The sequence below is a fragment of the Vicia villosa genome, linkage group LG6 (genome assembly GCF_029867415.1).
Source record: "Vicia villosa cultivar HV-30 ecotype Madison, WI linkage group LG6, Vvil1.0, whole genome shotgun sequence".
Lineage (NCBI taxonomy): Eukaryota > Viridiplantae > Streptophyta > Magnoliopsida > Fabales > Fabaceae > Vicia > Vicia villosa.
The window spans coordinates 94,131,439-94,152,866 of record NC_081185.1 but is presented as its reverse complement, the minus strand read 5'-3'; the positions used below and the strand labels follow the sequence as shown (position 1 = coordinate 94,152,866).

General features: G+C 35.0%; 2 protein-coding genes across 2 annotated transcripts; both read right to left on the bottom strand.

Annotated features, from left to right (window-relative positions):
* Window positions 1-344: 344 nt before the first annotated feature.
* Window positions 345-10,209, bottom strand: LOC131611895 (F-box/FBD/LRR-repeat protein At5g56420-like). Its single transcript, XM_058883730.1, has 4 exons — window positions 9,481-10,209; window positions 9,146-9,375; window positions 7,760-7,762; window positions 345-510 (listed from the first exon to the last, which is right to left on the bottom strand). The coding sequence occupies exons 1-4, from the start codon at window positions 10,207-10,209 to the stop codon at window positions 345-347; spliced, it is 1,128 nt and encodes a 375-aa protein (XP_058739713.1).
* Window positions 10,210-18,029: 7,820 nt separating this feature from the next.
* LOC131614160 (uncharacterized) lies at window positions 18,030-19,926 on the bottom strand. Its single transcript, XM_058885786.1, has 5 exons — window positions 19,776-19,926; window positions 19,282-19,688; window positions 18,539-19,198; window positions 18,392-18,461; window positions 18,030-18,154 (listed from the first exon to the last, which is right to left on the bottom strand). Exons 1-5 carry the CDS (start codon window positions 19,924-19,926, stop codon window positions 18,030-18,032), a joined length of 1,413 nt encoding a protein of 470 aa, XP_058741769.1.
* Between the last annotated feature and the right edge of the window lie 1,502 nt (window positions 19,927-21,428).

Genomic DNA, 21,428 nt, shown 5'->3' with positions numbered 1-21,428 from the left:
GTTTTTAAATTATCCAAACAAGGGAATATCATTTTATTCCATTCCATTCTGCTCCATCCGATTCCATCAATCGAAGAGAAAATGTTATAACGACATAGGATAGTAAAATAAAAGGAGTATTTAAAAAAAAGTATGTTAACTTGTACCTAGGTACAATTTGAATAGCACATTGTAAAAACTAATAGACATAATATCAAGTTGTGCATCAATTTTTAAATGAATCTAAAGAACAAATTTATATTGATGGATATAAGATGACTGGATTATTACATAAGCAACTTGCATTACACAGGGAAAAAAACAAACTCGATAATCTAGGAGCTTTTGGTAAAACATGCCAGCAATCAAATAAAAATAATCTCACATGTTGGAGAGCATCCTACAACAGAGAATAATTCATTCAGAACTTCAAGCTTGTCGAATGGATCAATGAAAGGAGGAGTGTGGAGGATCACAGACTCCATTGATGTTGAGTTCTTAATAATATACTTCACAAATTCCAATTCATATCTATGATAATCAACTATCTACCCATTACTAAGATGTTGCCCAAACAGACTAAAATACCCTTCCTCCCAAAAAAAAACACACTAACAAAAGGATAGATAAGTAATTAACAAATTAAAAAATCATCTTTGCCATCTGTGTGATTCTTATTGGACAACCTAGAAATATTTTGTACTATCACCTTTTTCGTTTCACTTTTGTACTATCATTCAAGTTTTTTCTTTTCCCTCCCTACAATATACCCACTCCATTCTCTGCACAACTTACATTTAGCTTTGGTTACCACACAACACAGAAGAACTTTAGGCGTTCAAAGCTTAGTCTTTCTTCCTCCTTTCCCTGTTCATCGTTTGTTAACCAGCAGGTATGATTAGCACCCACGAATCTGGTTTTTTTTTCTCATTTTCCTTTCGAGTACTCACGGACAACCCTTTTTGGTTTTCTTTTTCTTTTTTATTTGTTGTTGTTGTTCCACAAAACACCACACGATTCTGGTTGGCCGTTTAAGAGTGGAAAGAAAAGCATTGGGCGTTTTTTTATTTTATTTGGGAGCCTCAGGAAGATGACCGTTTGTTGTCTCTTACATGGGCGTTTTTGATTTTATTTGTTGTCTCTTACAACTTTACCGATTATTTTCTGTTTAAAGTAGTGTTGTTTGTTTCAGACTTTGCATTTGTTAATATATTCTCTCCATCTTTTGTAGATAACATGTCAAGAGCTCCCATTTTCATTAAAGATCTTCTTAAGGGAAACCAGGTTTGGAAAATGCACGTTCGAGTTGTTGATATGTGGGTTGTTATAGAGAAAAATGGAGCAAAACACCTTGAAGCCGTTATTCAGGATGCAAAGGTTGAGTTTTTCCTATTTTTTTGTCCTTTGGTGAACATTTACTTTGCTTTTGCCCATTTTCTGTACATTGAAATCGATATGTGCTTATATAGTATGATGTTTTAATCATCATTTCGCAGGGTGATAGGATTCACGTCGTCACACGGGGAAAAGACTTACAAGATTGGGTTGAGGTTGTCAAGGAGCATGAGACTTACTACCTTTACAATGGAGAGCCAGTTGAGAACGATGGGCCTTTCAAGGTGTGTTTTAATCCACTCAAACTCATCTTCAGTGGAGGGACTACAATGACGAAGGTGGCAATACCTGAAATTCCTACTCACAGCTACAGTTTTATGCCTATTGGGAGCTTTCTCAATGGAGATTTCAAACATGACCACTTATATGGTACGATCTCGCTTTCACCGCATTAAGTTTCACCATAATTAAGTTTCATACATGGATCTTTCTATACTGTTCCCTGCAGATGTTATTGGCGTATTAGTGGATGTTTTGAAGACCCAGACTGGAGGTGGTGGTAGGAAATCTTGTGTCAATGTATCCATACGTGATGTCGAAGGCAACGTCATTGAGCTTGCCTTATGGGAAGATTACGGCAAACAGTTCATCAACTACACTACCCCTAACAACTTTGCTGGTCCTACTATAATTGTATTGACACATGCATGGTGCAAGCCAAACACAGGTTTTCCTACTATATGTTCATTTTCTTACTATATGTTCATTTTCTTATTATATGTTCATTTTCTTATTATATGTTCATTTGCTGGGTCTGTAATTTATCATGTTAACCATTGAGAACATATGTACTTTTTGGTGGATTAGAATACCAAATAGCATCATCCAGAAACTATTCAAATCATTGTAGAATCTAAAATACACCAATAAAATAGAAAAACTACTTTGTTTGTTTGTTCAAAGATCACATGTTTATGTACTACATGCTAGATGTAAATCTGTTGACTATTGTATCAGGGTACGTATGAAATAGTTATTTCATTTCATTAGTTTGCTTTCTCATAAACATCTTAAATATGTCCACCTACAAACAAGGCCAATATCAAAGGTTTACTAAAGAGGAGTTGTACTAATAAAATTGATCATCCCACTAAGTGCTCATAGTCTTTCTTTTATCATGTCGAATATTTGCATCCGAATACATATAATTTACAGTAGAAATTATTATACTATACTAGAAAGAGTTCATATCATATTATACAGTCAACTTCTCGATGAATTGTCTTTGTTTGTGCATCGATATATTGAAAATGGCATTGAAAGTATGGATTAGGTGTTATAGTATTAGGTGACTACATCATTACAATAGAGTCCAGAGGGTTTTTAATGCACTTAGTGGTTCTTATTGAAACCACTATAAATGTTAGTTTACCAGTGAAATTGCCTCTATGGATAATTAATAAGTGCCAACCTCATGAATACATTGTTATAAACAGGTCTGCAACAGTTCCCAAGCGATCTAGAGGGAGGCCGAGAAAACAATTGCCCGATTCATTCTTGCAATCGGGAGGAAACAGACTGCTCAATATCCATACCATAAATATGGGGCAGTCTACTGCAACTTTTACACCCCTTGCAAGGTACCAATCATCATGTACTTTATTTAATACATATATGACTGTATAATAATCACTTATAAGACTTTTATGAACTTCAGGAATGTGTTTACAACATCAGCACCTGGAGTTGACATAGCTATAGATAGAAACCAGTCTGTTAATGAATGCAATGTGTCGTCGTTGTCACAATCCACAAACAACCACAATCGTAGAACAGAGACAACATGTCCGATTTTTACACCTACAGTCAACATGGATTTTAATAGCGACTCTGACAATGATAGTGACTACGACCCTTTTGCAGGTATGTTTAATACTACATTCGGTCACTCAAAAGTATGTTCATAAAACATATTTTGAAAGTACATTTCTATTTGAAATACATATCTAAATAATACCTCAAAAGAAGATAATGTATAATTAACTGTGTTTGTTGATAACAGCCTACCTATCTGAAGATGATAACTGTTCGGAGTCAGACGAATATGAAGCACCTTTTTCAATAAACTACAACGCGGGGGGGTATTCAGAAGGTCAGCTTTTTTCACTAGAACATTTAGTTTCCAGCTAACACTATTTTGCCACGAAATTGTCAATTTTCTAACATTGATACATTGTTTGCTTATGTAGAATATTACGATATCGGTTCCCCTCTTATCGAATGTGGCTTTTGTAAAGCAATGATGTGGTATCAAGAGAGGATGCACAAAAGTACACATTCAGCAAACCCAAAGTTTATGATGTGCTGTGGAAACGGAAAAGTTGAACTACCAATCCTAAGACAACCTCCGGAACAGCTTGCAAAACTTTTGTTTGATCATAATAATACGGTGAGCAAGAAGTTTCAACAAAATATCCGACTTTACAATATGATGTTTGCATTTACATCACCCGGAGCCAAGTTTGACAATCGTTTTAACGATGGTCGTGGTCCCCCAACCATGAGGATACAAGGTCAAACATGTCATCGAATAGGAAGTTTGTTGCCTCCGCAAGGTGGAAAACCGAAATTTGCTCAATTATATATTTATGATACCGAAAATGAGGTGGAAAACCGGATGCATGGCCTAAGGTAATTTAATGTTATTACTCACTGTTTTTTGGTTGTAAGCTGAATTATATAATGTACATATTTCTTCTTGGTAATGTACTGTTTTGTTAATGAATTAATGAAAGTTTTTTTGGATTGCAAGGAACAAAGAGATCATTGATCCTGCTGTCGTTAACCAGTTGTCCAGTATGCTTTATGAATTCAATCCCCATGCTAAGAGCTTTCAAATGGCAAGACAATGGTTAAATGGTGGGGACACTCAAAATCTGAAGCTACGACTTATTTCTAGCCGATCCACCGATGGGAGAGTGTATAATCAACCTACTGTGTCTGAAGTTGCAGCCTTGGTTGTCGGTGATATTGACACCGCAGAAATGCGGGATATCATAATGCAAACAAGAGGAGGACGACTTCAGAGAATCAACGAACTCCATGCCGCTTACATGGCTTACCAGTATCCTTTGATTTTTCCTTATGGTGAGGACGGTTATAGACCAGATGTCGCTCATAGGGACTTGCCTGTCAACGAAAATAGCATGAGGAATAGGCTCACAATTCGTGAATTTCTTGCCTTCCGCATTCAAACCAGGTTAAACGAGGCTAAGACTTTGTTATCTTCTAGAAGGTTGTTCCAACAATTTCTGGTCGATGGTTACACTATGTTGGAGTCCGAGAAACTTGAATGGCTACGGAAAAATCAACCAAAGCTTCGAGTGTCCAAGTACAACTCTTTAAATGAAGAGGGAGAGCAGAGTCAAAATCCAGGTTTAAGCATGGGCAAAAGAGTTGTTTTGCCTTCGTCCTTTGTTGGCGGACGTCGGTTTATGGACCAACTTTACTATGACGGTATGGCTATATGCAGTAAAGTTGGGTTTCCAGATTTGTTTATTACCTTTACCTGTAATCCAAATTGGCCTGAGATTCAAAGAGTACTCGGACCTCTTCATTTGAAGCCTCAAGATCGACCGGATATCATTTCAAGAGTTTTCAAAATCAAGTTTGATCAATTGCTTACAGATTTAACCAAGAAAGGAGTTCTTGGGAAAGTACTTGCTTGTGAGTTTTTTTTCCTAAACTTTGATTTCCTTATATAAATTCTAACAGTAATGCTAATTTGTTGTTGCTTTTCCAATGTTAGATATGTATACCATTGAGTTTCAAAAGAGAGGATTGCCTCATGCCCATATATTGATCTTCTTGCATCCTTCAAACAAATATCCAGGTCCAGAAGACATTGATAAGATCATCAGTGCTGAAGTGCCCGATCCCGAAACACACCCTCGGTTGTATAAAATAGTCAAATCTCACATGGTTCACGGTCCTTGTGGTTTGGCAAATCCCAACGCACCTTGCACGAAAGATATGAGGTGCACCAAGTTTTACCCTAAGAAATTTCAACCTACGACTATAGTGGACCAAGATGGCTATCCGGTTTATAGGAGAAGAAACAACGGACACACAATCGAAAAAAATGGCATCATCTTTCATAGTGGTCATGTTGTTCCTCACAATCCAAGTTTGTTGTTGAAGTATGAAGCCCATATTAACATGGAATGGTGCAACCAAAGTACTTCTATCAAATACCTTTTCAAATATATAAACAAGGGTTCCGATAGAATTTCAGCAATCATTCAAGGCCAAGACAAAAACAACGTTGACGAGATCAAACAATATTTGGATTGTCGATACATCTCCCCGAGTGAGGCATGTTGGAGGATATTTTCTTATTCCATACATGGCAGAAAACCAGCAGTAGAGAGATTATTTTTTCACATGGAAGGTGAAAACTCTGTGTACTACAAAGACTACGAGCAGGTTGGTGATGTGTTGCTCAAACCAAGTGTGACAGAGTCTATGTTTACAGCTTGGTTCGAGGCTAACAAAATCTATGAAGAGGGAAGATCACTAACTTATGGAGACTTTGTTTCTAAGTTTGTTTATCATAAACGAAGTCGAAGTTGGAAACCTAGGAAAAGAGGGTATACCATTGGTCGGCTCATTTGGGTTCCTCAAAGCACTGGCGAGTTGTTTTATTTAAGGATGATGCTCACCGTCAAAAAAGGTCCTCTATGCTATCAAGACATCAAGACGGTTGACGGTAAAAAACTCAAAACTTTTAGAGATGCATGCTTTGCGATGGGATTTTTACAAGATGATCGTGAGTTTGTCGAGGCCATCAAAGAGGCGCATCATTGGGGTTCAGGTCCATTTTTACGCAAGCTCTTCGTGACAATGTTGCTATCATCATCCATGGATAGACCCGACCATGTTTGGAGAAAGACTTGGAGATATTTATCGGATGGCATTCTTTATGATCAACGCATTTTCACAGGAAATCAAGGTATTTTAGCTTTACTATAATTCTAATTTATGTTTCAATTTTGTGTGAGCTTTTAAAGTTTCTCACTCGGCATGAATCTTGGAACCTGTTATGTATTCTTTTGTAACAGATTGGGTTAGTGGGTCGTGAAAATGCTATGCAATGATGTTCCATATTTGGCTAGGCACCAGTACCCATTCGTCTCATGTAAATTATGGAACATGGCACTTCTTTTAAAAATATGCATTTAATTATTCACGTCAAACCATATTTCCCCAACCATAAATAACTGCATATAGCCAGTAAAGAATTTTCAAGTAGGTTGTTTTACAAGATGCATCAATACACTGCTGCACTATGGCTTTACATCACATTTTAATATGTAATACAGCAAGATCAGTATGAGGTTTCCATTAATGCCTTATAACACGTGCTTTACATGCAATGGGTCTTTATAACACATGTTGTATCACAAATATTTGGTACCACTCAAAACAAACATTTTATAAACATTTGATTAATGTGTGTAAAAGGTAATTAATTGAATTGTTGGTTTTTTTTTCATAGAGCTGACAATGAGTGATGCTGAACTAAAAGAACGAACACTAATGGCTATTGAAACACTCTTGCAAAATAATAACCGAAGTTTGGAAGACTTCAAGACAATGCCATATCCGAAGGATTATGTTGAATCCTTTACAGGAAATAGGCTACTTTATGATGAACGTCAATATGATGTTGTTGCTCAACAACAATTATTTGAAAGTTTGTACGCTTCTCTTACAGGTATTAAGACCCTATTATATATGCAAATTTACAAGTTTTAAACTATCAACCGTAATTAACATCTCTATTGGAATACATCTCTATACATAGATGAGCAAAGAAGCATTTTTGAGGAAATCATGGATGCTGTAGAAAAGCAACAAGGCGGTGTGTTTTTTTTATATGGCTACGGTGGTACTGGTAAGACCTTCATGTGGAACACTTTATCAGCATCTCTTAGGTCTAAGAAAAAAATTGTTTTGCCTGTTGCTTCAAGTGGGATTGCAAGTTTGTTGTTACCAGGTGGAAGAACAGCTCATTCTAGATTTAAGATTCCTGTACCTACCTTAGAAACTTCTATTTGCAACATTGAGAAACAAGATGATCTTGCTGAGCTTCTAAAGATGACAGATCTTATCATATGGGATGAGGCTCCTATGGCTAACAAGTTTTGCTTCGAATCACTTGACAAGTCCTTAAAAGATATTATGAGTGAAACCACACATGCATCTAAGAGAATTTTTGGAGGTAAGGTCGTTGTGTTTGGAGGTGACTTCCGACAAATCCTCCCTGTTATACCAAGAGGTACTAGATCTGATATTATCCATGCAACAATCAATGCTTCTTATATTTGGGATCATTGTAGAGTATTGAGGCTTACAAAGAACATGCGCTTGCAAACTGGTCAACCTACTTCAACAAATGATGAGATAAGGAATTTTTCCGAGTGGATTTTAAAAATTGGGGATGGGACCATGTGTGAGCCAAATGATGGTTATGCTGATATTCCTATTCCAGATGAGTTCTTAATTACCAACTTCACAGATCCCATTAAAGCAATTGTTGAAGATACGTACCCTGATCTCATGCATAACTATCTTGATTCCAATTATCTTCAAAGTCGTGCGATCTTAGCTTCAACAATCGAAGTTGTTGATGATATCAACCAATATATAACAAACCTTCTTCCAGGTATTAAATTGCACTTTTTTCAATCTATTTTGGATAATACTAGAGACATTTTTTTATACCTTATAAGACTATTGTTGCCAAAATATATCGACTAAATTTAGCTATTTTTTAATGCATGTAGGAGAAGAGAAAGAGTACTTTAGTAGTGATTCTATTGATAGATCTGATGCAAATAGCTTTGATGCATTCGAGCATGTAACACCCGAGTTCCTAAATGCCCTTAAAACTTCGGGGTTGCCTAACCATTCAATCAGGTTGAAAGTTGGGGCCACTATTATGTTAATGCGCAACCTAGATCAGTTTGAAGGTTTGTGCAATGGTACAAGGCTCACTGTTACCAGGCTTGCTCCTCATGTCATTGAAGCCAAGATAATTTCTGGAAAAAATATTGGTAACTTATTTTATATTCCTAGAATGTCTTTGTCCCCTTCACAATCACCATGGCCATTCAAATTGGTCAGACGCCAATTTCCAATTATTGTTTCCTTTGCCATGACTATTAACAAGTCTCAGGGTCAATCACTTGACAATGTGGGTTTGTACTTGCCAAAAGAAGTTTTTAGCCATGGCCAATTATATGTCGCTATCTCAAGAGTTAAATCCAAAAAGGGGTTAAGGATTCTTATTCATGACAAAGAGAAACAACCTATGCTTTCAACAACTAATGTTGTATTCAAAGAAGTCTTCCATAACATTTGAAAGGTGTGCTTTTATAAATAGAAGCTTATTATGCCGTTAACATAATAATAGGCCTTATTGTTGTTCGGTACATCTCCCATATATAATTTGTTTTGATTTCCTTGCTATTTCAGGTCCAAACAAAGTTTTGATTTTGGAGATTCATGTGGCAAAGATGTTTTACTGCATATAAGCCTTTGTTACATATTTTGTAATCTCAGTCAAATTCATATGCAAAAACAAGTGTGATGACTTTAACACTCCTGTTGTAATGATTTGACTTTATCAATTTCAAATTTCTTGGTTTACCGTTTTTGCGTATGAAATATATCGTGTTTTTATCATCGACTTATTAAATTAATTAGTTTTTTCCATGAATTAACAAAAAATATCAATATTACCCGTGCGGCAGCACGGGTTTGTTACTAGTTTGTTACTTTACACTTTCTAAACTGCGAGGAAAAACATTTAGGAACAACGCGCGGCTCAAACCATCTTTGGTCAAATTGTTTCAGAAGTTGAGGCTTGTCAAAGAGAAAATATCGAAGATTTGGACAATCATTGAGCATTCCATATACCATGTACCAATCAGGCTTCATTCTCGCAAACACAAGCTCCAAATGAGTTAAATTGGAAAAAACACCACGATCATACACCTGCATGAGTTAGGCAATTTTCAAATAAATGAAATTGAGTCGTAAAAAGAGTAAAAAAAACTTTACTATTCTTATATGATTTGACAAAAAATAACTATTCCAAACCTCTTCCAAGCGCAGGAACTGAACGTTAGACAAGGCAGTGAGAGGAGGAATATGATAAAAAGGGTATATGTTATTAATGTTTGCCCTGATCAAATTGGATAATCTTATAAACTTATCCTTATCTCCATGAAACCCCCATTCATACATTAAAGTTAAATCTTTTGCTTCAAATTCCTCAAGAATCGGACACCCATTAAGAAGTTCAGAAAGATACCATCGTTGCTTGAAGTAAACCTTAAACAAATGAAGAATCTTGAGTGATGCAAGTTCAACAACAGTAGAAAATTCATTAAAACTTATCTCTTTCAACTTGAGAACTACAAGAGTTCTAAAGCTGAAAATGAAACAAGGAGAACATGGAAGGAATAATAAGAGTTCAAGATGGCTCATTCCACGTTCGGCTAATGCGGTTAAAGAATTCTTAAAAAGGGTAGTTTCCACTCCTGCATATAAAGAAATGGTTACTCTTGTGATAGGAATCTTATTTTCAATGTATCTTGGCACCATTTGTGCGAAAAGGGTTGCACACACCATCATCATGAAGTTGGGATAGGATTTACTTCGGGTTTCCATAAAGCGTTGATCATTGATGTCGAGAGTGGGAACTACGAGGGGGAGATGCATCCATCTCTTTGAAAGAACAGTTGTGGCATAAACATCTTCAGTTGGCAGAAAAGAGAGAATGTGACACAGGATTTCATTGGGCAACATACTAATCCTGTCGTCCATTTTAAATTGGGCTTTGTTACTACTGACGGTTTTTGCAGTTGATATACATTCGGATACTTATAGGAATTTCCTTTCATCAATCTCTCATGTTCTTTTGTTTTCTCAAGAAAATAAACGATAGTTAACCTCCAAGAACTTAATAATTGAAATGATTACTTTTTCAATAACAAACAACTTTGAGAACAGAGACAATTTAATGGTGTGAATGCACGCCTGCACTTAATGTTTTGCTCTGTTTCTTTCAAATTCTTTTCTAGAATTTCATGGTACATCTCTTTTTATCATATGAATATTGTTAAAAGAGTAGTGCTATTTAGTACTAAGCAATTTGAAGAAGAAATACAAGAATGAGTATGTGTCACTATTTTAGTGGTAAATTTTAAATTAATTTTAAATTTAACTTCCTTTTTAATAGGGATCATGGGGTTGTGGTGATAATGGATGGTTGGGATTTATTCTTTCATTTCTTGTTTTTCCACTTTCTTACTAATAAGCATTTTCCTTGTTAAAAAGATATTTTTTTTGCCAGTTTAGTTGTTATAACCGGTCCCCGGTTACCCTATTTTACACAGAAACGGAAGCGAAAGTGATTGGACTGTAACCAGTTGCCCTATATGCGGTAGTCGGTTAGAACTGGTAGTTTCAGTTTTTATGTTTTAGTTTTAATTGTGTTTAGTTTCTCAATCACTTTGTACCTTGATGTATATAAGAGATTTAATGCTCCCTATTGTTGTTAATGTCAATTTTAATTCTCTAGAGAGAATAGACTTATCAGGTATTGCATATAATCTATTTCTCACAAACTTAAATTTATCGACCAGTTATACTCAATGTACAATATTCATCAATATCATCAAGCATCGCTCACATCCTAAGTCATTTCTAACCCAAAGTAGAGAGAACTATTATATCATCTCGACGACAATCTCTCAGCCAACTTCAACAACACAGTAGACATCCATATCATTTGTACTGACGATCTCTCAACCGACACAACTAACACGAAGGCATTATACTTTGACACCCATAAAGATTGTTAGCTCTAAATCAATATCTATAATCCAGAAACTAACAGATAATCGTCCTTGATGAGGATTCGATCAGTATATATCTATAACAACTCAAAACCCGAGCACAGAGTACAAATCTAAGATAACAATCGACACTGATTTGTAAAGCAGATTAAATATAATGCCATGGACGACAAATATACATGAGTTCAAAGTAAAAACATATACAAAATCCAACTAAGAGAGAATACACAAAGAGGGAGAGAAATGAACCAAAAATATCTCCGTTTGTCAGCTTGATCGATGATCAATCCACCATGGATCACCCGTATGCAAGCTCCGAAGTTGTTTTCTAAACTAATTTAACTAAAAAATGTTTGGTGATGGAGTGAGAGCAAAAAATCCCCAAACATAACCTTAACAAATGTGTTTTTACCCCCTTTAAACGTATTTCTGTCATGACCGCTTCGTCAGACGACTAAGCGGTTCGCCCAACGACTCAAAACAGAATCTTTTTCACGCTTCTGAGTCCTTCTGGCTCGATTGGTGAAGCACACTAGAAGCCAACAGCAAAAATTCAGCATTGTTTTGGCCATAACTTGAGAACCGTAACTCCGATTTGCGCTCGATTTGAAGCGTTAGAAGACTTATTCAATGCTCTTTCTAACAATTACAAAATATCAACCAAATTGATGATTTTTATTCTTTGATTTTAAGCCTTATTCGTTGACGAGTTGGTTCCGTTGCTCAAAATCGGGCGTTTGAAGCCGTGTCTTCGACACTTTATTGCTCGTGCTCTAAATACGTATCAATACCTACAAAATGAATAGAAAACTATCAAATGGTACACAAATACACTAAAACTCGATTACACAAAAGTATACGTATTTATGTAATATACACTAAAATGTGTCTAAATGGAGGAAAAAGAGAAGATAAGTGCCGCAAAACTATATAAAAAAATAACTACAATTTGACATTTATCAGTCAATCAAATTAAGGCGTATGGAGAAACCATCCGAGATTAAAATATTGTGTCAAACATCTTACGTTCTTTAATGTCAACTTTCGACAATATTGTAGTGGCTATCAAATAATCGAAGGATCTTGAAATGTTGAGCAAGGACGAGCTTCAAAGTTCTCTAAAGCCGCATGAAATAAAGAATGAACGAGAGAGGAAATGATAAGACAAAGACAGAGATAGCTTTGCAAGCTCGTTTCAACGAGAAGCATAATGGATTGAAAGGAAAATGGGCTTTGAAAGGGAAGAAATGTTTTCATAACTTAGGTGGAGGTGATTCACAAAATTCAAAGGTTTCAACGGGAAAAAGGGTTAGAGCAGCAACTCCAATGGTTATGGAGATCGATGAAATACGATAGGCGAAAAAACGGAGGGATAAAAGTAAAGTGCAGTGCTGAAATGTAAGAAATTTGGACATTTCGCGAATAAATGTGGTTCAAAACAGTGGGATTCCAAAGAGGATGAAGCTAACATTGCTAGGAAAGAGGTAGATGATGAAGATACGCTCATAGTGAGGATTACTGAGGAGTTTGATGGTAGTTCAGAGGTGTTGGACAACAGTTGTAAGTCGTGGGACAACAACTGTAGTAGTTTGGAAAACGGGGAAGATTTACGCTCAGAACAAAATGTGATGATCTCGGTGCTAGATGGAGTTTAATTATGCGATAAATGGTACTCAGACTAAAGTTTTCCAACACATATGACGGGGAGAAAGGAATGGTTTGTGCAAATCAATCAAGCCGCAAAAAGTAGAGTAAAATTTGTTGATGATTCCACTCTTGCGACTGAAGGTGTCGGTGATGTTTTGATTGAGAAGAATAATGGTGGACATTCTATGATCAAATATGTGTTGTATATTTCGGGTATTAAGTGTAACCTTTTGAGTATTGGCCAATTGTTTGAGGAGGATTACAATACACGCTTGGAAGACAAGATTTTGAATGTTTTTTATGCTAGTAGAGTGTTGATCCTTAAGGCTCCTATGGGTTCCAATAGGACTCTCATAGTTGAGTTGAAAGTGTTAGAGCATAGGTGCTTCACTATAGCTGCAAGTAGAGAGGAGTGATTATGGCACTACCGTCTTGGGCATTTGAATTTTCGTAATCTCAAGGCGTTAGAACAGAATGGTATGGTTACCAAGCTGCCACGCATTAGTATTCCAGCCGAGTTTTGTGATGAATGTGTGAAGGAAAAATAACACAAGGGAAGTTTCAGCAAGGACGCGGATCATAGGACCAAAACTCACCTTGAGGTGGTGCATTCCCACGTTTGTGGGCTGATGCAAGTTGACAGGTTTGGTGGCAATAGATATTTTGTCGCGTTTATCGATGATTGTAGTAGAAAGCTATTGACTTACCTTATCAAGAGGAAGGATGAGGTGTTTGATGTGTTCAAGAAGTTTAAGTCCATGGTGGCGAGGGAATGCGTCACAAGTTGAAGATTCTCAAAACAGATGGTGGAGGTGAGTATACCTCGAATGTGTTTGGGAAGTATACAACGCAGCAAAATGGTATTACTGAGAGGAAAAACCATTCGATTATGAACATGGTTCGAAGCATGTTGATCGGTAAAAATTTAACGAAGGAACTATGGGGAGAAATGGTTTCTACAACCACCTAAATTTTAAATATATGCCCTACCAAGAAGCTTGAGAAGGTTTCATCGGAAGAGGTGTGATCCGGATTCAAATTGCATCAAGCCATTTGAGAGTTTTCGGTTCGGTGGCATATCGACATGTGTTGGGTTAACTTAAAAAGAAGTTGGACGACAAGGGAGAAGAGATGTTTTTTTTGGATATCATTCCATAGGTGATTACAAGTTGTTATATATGAAAAATCAGAGGATTTCGATAAGTCGAGATGTGATTTTTGAATAAATTGGTGTTGTAAGTCCCAGTGTAACTAGTTATAGCGAGCCAATGCAACCTGGTGTAACCAGTTACCAGTAGAAAAAACATACTCCCAGGTCTGTAGAACAGGGTGTAACCGGTTACACACACCCAGTTTATTCTGGTGTAACCGGTTACACCCACCCAGTTTATTCTGGTGTAACCGGTTACAGCAGAAAAGAACTCCATCAGCTTTGTTTTTAATGACCCTGTTAGTTACGAAATCATGGTGCAGCCCCCAAATGAGATTCGAAACAAGGAAAAACATAGAATATCAATAAGGAAAAAGGTGATGCCTTTGAGACTCCAAGAATGAGAGAGATTCCAAAATAACAAATTCAATAACGAAGATGATTTCGTTCACTTTGCGCTTATGGCTTAATTCGAACTAGTGAATACAAAGGAGGCTCTAAGCAATCCAAAGTGCATTTGTGCAATGAAAGAGGAGTTGGAATCTATTGAAAATAATTGTACTTGGGAGTTAGTTGATCTACTGTTGAAAAGAATCCAATTGGTGTGCGTTAGTGTATAAAGTGAAGGAAAAACCCAAAGGCGAGATAATCAAGTATAAGACTCGATTGGTAGTGAACAGGTTTTTGCAACATGAAGGTATATACTTTGAGGAAGTGTTTGCACTTGTGGCTATGCATGAGACCATCTGATTAGTTGTTGGTATTAATAACAACAACTATTGAGGGATTTATCAAATGGACGTCAAATTTGTGTTTTTGAACGGTCCGCTCGATGAAGAGGTTTATGTAGAGCAGCCCCCCGGATTTGTAGTGAAGAATCAAGAGATGCGATTCTACAAATTGAATAAAGTATTATATATGTGAGATATTGGATCGAACTCTAGTATGATCGAAGGGTAGCTTCTTGGTTCGACAGGATTAAGCATAAAGTCGAAGGTTATTCACATGCTGGCGTCGAAGATGCTAGGGTTATTAGCATGTTAAATTAGGCTTTAGTGTTTAAACCCTAATTTGTTAAGTTAGCTTGTGTAATGGGCCTTGGGGAAAAAGCCCATTAGTTAGTATGTTAGGTTTTATTATAAATAGCATACTAGTCTCTCGTTATTGCATGCTGCAAATCCTAATTTAGGGTGAGAGAGGTTATTTGTTATTCTTGTAAACTTGTAATCTTGTTTTCTAAGAGAAAAATAAAAGAATAGCAGTTATAACCAATTCTTGTGTTCTTCTTCTTCCTTGTTCTTTATTTTTTCCTTGTTTTATACTTCATTATTGGCATTGAATTCACAACAATATAGTTTGAAACAAGCTCCAAGGGCTTGGCAAAAAACGCATTAATGTATTTCTTATTGATATTGGTTTCAAGCGGTGTGTGCTCGAACATGGTATTTATGTGAGATCGGATACGAATGATGGTGTGATCATTATTTGCCTATATGTAGATGATCTTTTGATTAACGACAGCTATGAGAAGAGTATCTCAAGGTTCAAGAGTAAAATCATTAATGAGTTCGAGATGACAGACCTTGGGATCATGACATATTTCCTTGGTATAGAGTTCCAATGGTAAAAAATGGGGCTGCTCATGCACCAAGGGAGGTATGCACTTGAAATCTTGAAGAGGTGTGAAATAGAGCATTGCAATGCGACCATTACACTGTGTGAAGCAAGGCTACAACTGTCCAAGAGTGAGGATGAGCGAGATGTGGTTCCAACTTAATATCGGAGATTGATTGGATCATTGCGATAGGTTCATCATTTAGTGTTGATATTTCTAGTGTTGATATTTCTAGTAGGTTCATGGAGAGACCGAAGGTGTCTCACTTGGCGGCAGTCAAGAGGATCCTTAGACCTGTCAAAGGAACTAGTGGTTATAGAATTCTTTTTCAGGAATCGAATACGGGCCAAAAATGTGATTTACTTGATTTTACTGATTCCAATTTGTGTGGTAATAAGGATGATAGAAAGTCAGTGGCTGGATACATCTCTATGTTTGGTTGGACACCAATCTCTTGGTGTTAAAAAAGAACTGATGGTAGCACTCTCATCTTGTTTTATTTTACATTTTATGCAGATCTGACGTTTTTTGTTTTATTTTACTTTTTGTGTTGTGCCGTATTTTCCATGTCACAATCACTACAAAAAAAAAACATCGTTTTGCCAGGTGAAATCCACCTCGCAAACGAAAAAATTACCCTGCAACGTAATTATTGCGGGGTGGACCAATTACCCCCAGAAACGTTAGTCGCAACTTTTTGCTAGGTGGAAAACACCTCGCAACGTTGCCAGGTAAAATCACTTCGCAACGTTTCCAGGTGAGTTTCACCCCGCAACACACTTTTCAAATATAAAACATAAACTCTAACATAAACCCTAAAAACATAAACTCTAACATTTCAACCAAATCACAAAAATTTCATACACAAAATCATACAAATTTTATCCTGATATTTCAAAAATAACAACTAATTTTGTTTAGATGTGTACCTTAAAAATGGGTTTGATGACAAAACTTTGAACCAGCTTCAAAATTGGGGCTTGGAGGTTTTGATTTGTGAAAAAATGAAAATTTTAAGAGATTTTGAGTGTATATAATGATGAACCCGCAACTAGTAAGTGTGGAAGAGAGAATGAGTATTTAGAAAATTGAAATATAAAATGGAGTGTGGAGAATGAAAGAAAAAAATTGGTATTTATAACAATGTTGCGAAGTGAAATTTACCCCGCAACATTTATTGTCGTTGAGAGTTGCGAAGTGACTCGCACCCCGCAACTTTTATGTCAGTCAAAGTCTGCCATGTGCTCAGTGCCATCAGTAAAGTTCAGACATTGTCCTATCAACATTTAAAAAAAAAAAACTTGCGAATTATTTTGCACCCTGCAACGTAAAGAGACGTTGGCACTTGCAGTGCGATTTTCACCCCGCAATGTATTCCTTGGAAAATGGGCCAAACGGTTGGTTATCACATCTGACACAATAATTTCAACCTTTAATTTTCCCCTATTTTTTGAAACTTAGTAGCGGGGTGAATAATACTTCGCAACATTATTTTCAAAAAAAATCAAATTTCACACATCAGTTACGAGAGAGAAAATATATATTTTTTTTTATTAAAAAATTTGTGTTGCGAGGTGAAAGTCAACCCCATAAGTACATTATTTTGCTAGGTGTTTTACACCCGGCAAAATCAATGATTTTTTTTAGTGAATATAATTTTTTAAAATTTCTTAAATAAACTCGTGTGTTAACGTTACTTTGATTTTTTTTAATAATTTATACAAATAGCGACATGATAATTATGTCCCAATATCTATTTTTGCAACATGATTATTACGTGGGTATATTATAAGGTCCGAGACTTCTTTTCTTGTAATTGCATGAGCCAATCAGAATTATATCATTCCACCTCCCTACCAAGAAGGAATCTCAATATTCAATCATACCAACGCAGCACACCTATCCAACAACGACCAGAAAATTGCTCCTACTATACTGAAATTATAAATTGATCACGTATTCACTATTTACTTTGAAGAAACATGATTAAAACTGTCCTGTGATTCCTAATATAACCGGAGGGATGATTTTAAAATCACACATACCAATTTAAAACCATAAGCATGAGCTCTGTATGATATCCACCAGTCTACTTAATAAACAAATTTTTCTTTAAAAGAAAAACCAGTAAGCATTCTAGTTAGTACCAAAAGGTATATTTGTAAAAAGAGATGAACTTTTTAAAAGGTCCATAATCAAAGGATATTGTTTATCTTAAGAGTTCTGTGATTCATCACAAAAGTTGGAAGCCTTTTCTGCTCTAAACAACTTAATTCAAAATAAACTATGACCATCCAAATTCCTCAAACATGAATCATGTTTCAAACACCAAAAAATGACATGGTTGCTCTGCACCACCCCATAACCAGTAAGCTCAAACTTCATATTCTTCCTTTGGCTTCTTCAGGTTGTATAATCTATCTGTCAAAGCATTATCAGATGTCAAATTAGCCCAACAAATCAATTTCCTTCCATGTACATATGCAATTGTGTATATATCTAACAAGTACAAAATAAAATTCTCACATTTAATTCTTCATGCATTTTTCTTCATTTCCTTTACTTTATTTTCTCAACATTAATGGTCTTTCTCAAACACACCATAGCATTAGATTATATAAACATTGCACATATGATTCAAAATATTTTACAAGCATACCATAAAATTGAGCAACAATAGTCCAACTATTCTCAACTGTTAAAACTCAAATGTTTGGTTAAATATATACTACTCACCTATGTAGTGGTTAAGAGCGTTTGTCAAAGCAGATGTTGAGGTCAAAGAAGCTTTTAGAATGCTGAGACCCTGCAGCAATATATATATTTATATATCGAATAAAATATTTTTAGAAGGAAAGATAAAGAGTCACAAACTTTCTTTACCTCCTTCAAACCGATTCTAATGACCAATTCCTCCACATCATTAAAGGGGACATTCATTCTTTCTAAATAAGAAACACCGTCAACAGATGACATTGGAGTCACAACCAAGTCATCTGTCACCATAATCGTTAATGGACTTGTGGCATATCCTCCAGAATTAGGGGATTTTTTTTCGATAGAATCCATCCCGTCACTATCAGATTCGTAAATGAGCTTAATTGTTCCAATTGGTAATATCTGGCTCCTAAGTTCATCATATTTTGGAAAAATTGGAGGCTTAGCTAGGAGGTCTTTGAGTAATTTTGATGTCAAACATCTTTCTGGACTCAACTCTTTAATGCTCCTATATAAAACATCAATGCAACTTAAAGAAGATGATCCTTCTAGCATATGCAACACTCCTCCAAGAGGAAAAGTAAGAAAACTAAACAGAAAGTCTGCAAAATCTTCCTCTGCTGTAGCAAACAAAATCTTTCTATTTGATTTTCTTCGCAGTACTTTCACAACCATCTGCTTACCTTCATCAGAATCAGATGGTAAGCACTTTCCAAGTTTAATCTCGGAATTTGGGTTTGAATTACAAAGGATTTGACTATTCTTTAAGACAAAGTCGGTCAGAGGGGTCTTGGAGAGTAAGGACAACTTGAGAAGATCTGCTACCTGCACACACAAAAAGAATTATCATAACAACAAAAATATAGAATCAACATCAAATATGAGAAATAGCTAATGAGAAAACCTGCCTCCTTCTTTCCAACTAGTATTGTTTTTTTCTCAATATCTGCAGTGCCGTTGATTCCTCGCTTCTGAAGCAAACATAGACTTGTTCCAAGATCATTAGGCATCAGACAAAGATTGTCATCTATTATAAAAGTAGCACCTTTCATTACAAAGCCATTTTCAACAGCTATCAAACTTCCATCTGATATCTCCAAAAGCTTTCCACAAGGGCATTTCGGATTGCTAAAAATGCTCATACATCTCATACATCTCATACATCTCACACATATCCAATCCTCACACAAGAAAACCCTGGTGGGAGTGTCGTCAATGTTCAGTTTGACCTTCTCGTAATAAACTCCCATTGAATTCATTGGATTGAGTAGCATTTCCTTGCAAATATGAGAACATAGATATTGTTCATCAAGATCTGATACACTTTGATACAGTGAGCTAATGCTGCCAAATTTAACCGGTTTCATATTTGAGTCCTTAGCCACAAGTCATGCAATAGTACCTAAAGGCATGGTTAAGAAGCTCAAGAGAGCTTCAACAAAATCCTTCCCAGCCTCAGCATACACAACTTCGTTCTTTTGTTTGTCCACCATTACTCTCAAGGTAACTTTATCACCAGGTTCAACTGATTCAGTTGCAGTGGCAGCAGCCATGGTATAGAAATCGCAGATGACAGTAAGACTAAGCAATTAGCAATACAACTTTCTGAATTTGTAATGGACGCTTTACAAATGGCAGCCAAAAAAAAGTATGTATTTATTGTTAAAATGATTCATTAAAAATTTGAACAAATACCAATGAGTTTTTGTTACTCAATGGAATTGATTGCAAAATATCTATAGAAAATCTAAAATAGCTTTGTAACAATCAAAATATCAAACGGTATGATTGCCCTATTAAAGTATAAACAATTTTTTTTGAAATTAAAAAAAAAAAGTAGAATTCAAAACTTCTTTCATTTTTATGATAGTATCTCTATCTCTATATTGACCTAATTTATGTTAACCGTTTAAATTTTCAATGACACTACTACTTACTCATCTAGATTAATGTTAACTTAAGAAATTCATAAATAAATTTAGAGAAAAAAAGATATACACAATTTTAATTTAAAAAAATTAATATGACATGGCAAGTGTAAAAATTTTAATTGAATGTATCTGTAAAATTTGTTTACATCAGTGCACTATCTTTAAACTCATAAATTTATGTTAAATATAAATTAAAAAACTTCATTATAAATTTTTAATCAAATTAGCACAAAATTTTCGAAATATATTTTTTATATTCAACACAAACTTTTCACTTATATATTTCTGAACATATCAATTACATTTTTTTTATTTGGTTATATTTATTCGGACATATTTTTATATACTTTGGAATTAAATACTACTCAAAATGTGTTGTAAAGTATATTTTTTATAATTATTTTTACTATACTTTTTTTAAAAAAATTAAATTTTTTATTACAAAAAGAAAAACATAAAAGATAACATATAAAATCTAACCCATAAAAAATCTAGCAAAAATTATAGTTGGATTATGTACAACCTATCCCTCATAAAATTTTCAAAAGTACATTTAGGGTGTGAATTCCACGAAGAGTTATAATAAAGAAATACATTGATTAATCTACATTTTTTATGGTTTTTTCTTTACCCACCTCCCTATGGGGGTCACTCCAGCGAAAATCTCATTTTACCCCTGCTTCGGCAATGCATTTCCGAAATATTTTTTTTTCTAAATTTTTTCAGACTTCGGAAATGCAGTTATGAAAAAATCCCAAAAATTGGGATTTTGATTAATTCGGAGATGCATCTCCGAAAAAACAAAAAAAATCTAAAAATTCCAAAAATTAATTTTAGGATATGAATAAATTTATATATTATAAATTTGATATAATTTATGAGTAATAAATAATAATAATTATATATTTTGATATAATTTATTAGTTATGAATAATAATTATTATATATTTCTATTCTGATTCATATTTTAAAATTTAAAATAATTTTAATTAAAAAAATTAAAATAATTTCTCTTACAAAATGAGTTATAATTTTTTAATTATATATTTATAATAATCATTATGTATTTACAAAAAAAAATTTAAAAAATGAGTGTTTTAATTTATATATTTATATAATAATTA

Excerpts from the sequence above, each read along its gene's own strand:
- LOC131611895 (XM_058883730.1), bottom strand. The coding sequence starts at position 10,209 with ATGGACGACAGGATTAGTATGTTGCCCAATGAAATCCTGTGTCACATT. Across the intron at positions 9,376-9,480 it reads AGTTCCTGCGCTTGGAAGAG|GTGTATGATCGTGGTGTTTT; the intron begins GTTTGGAATAGT and ends TAACTCATGCAG.
- LOC131614160 (XM_058885786.1), bottom strand. The coding sequence starts at position 19,926 with ATGGCTGCTGCCACTGCAACTGAATCAGTTGAACCTGGTGATAAAGTT. Across the intron at positions 19,689-19,775 it reads CTTCTTAACCATGCCTTTAG|ATCTTGATGAACAATATCTA; the intron begins GTACTATTGCAT and ends AAAGTGTATCAG. Across the intron at positions 19,199-19,281 it reads TACTAGTTGGAAAGAAGGAG|GTAGCAGATCTTCTCAAGTT; the intron begins GCAGGTTTTCTC and ends TTGTGTGTGCAG.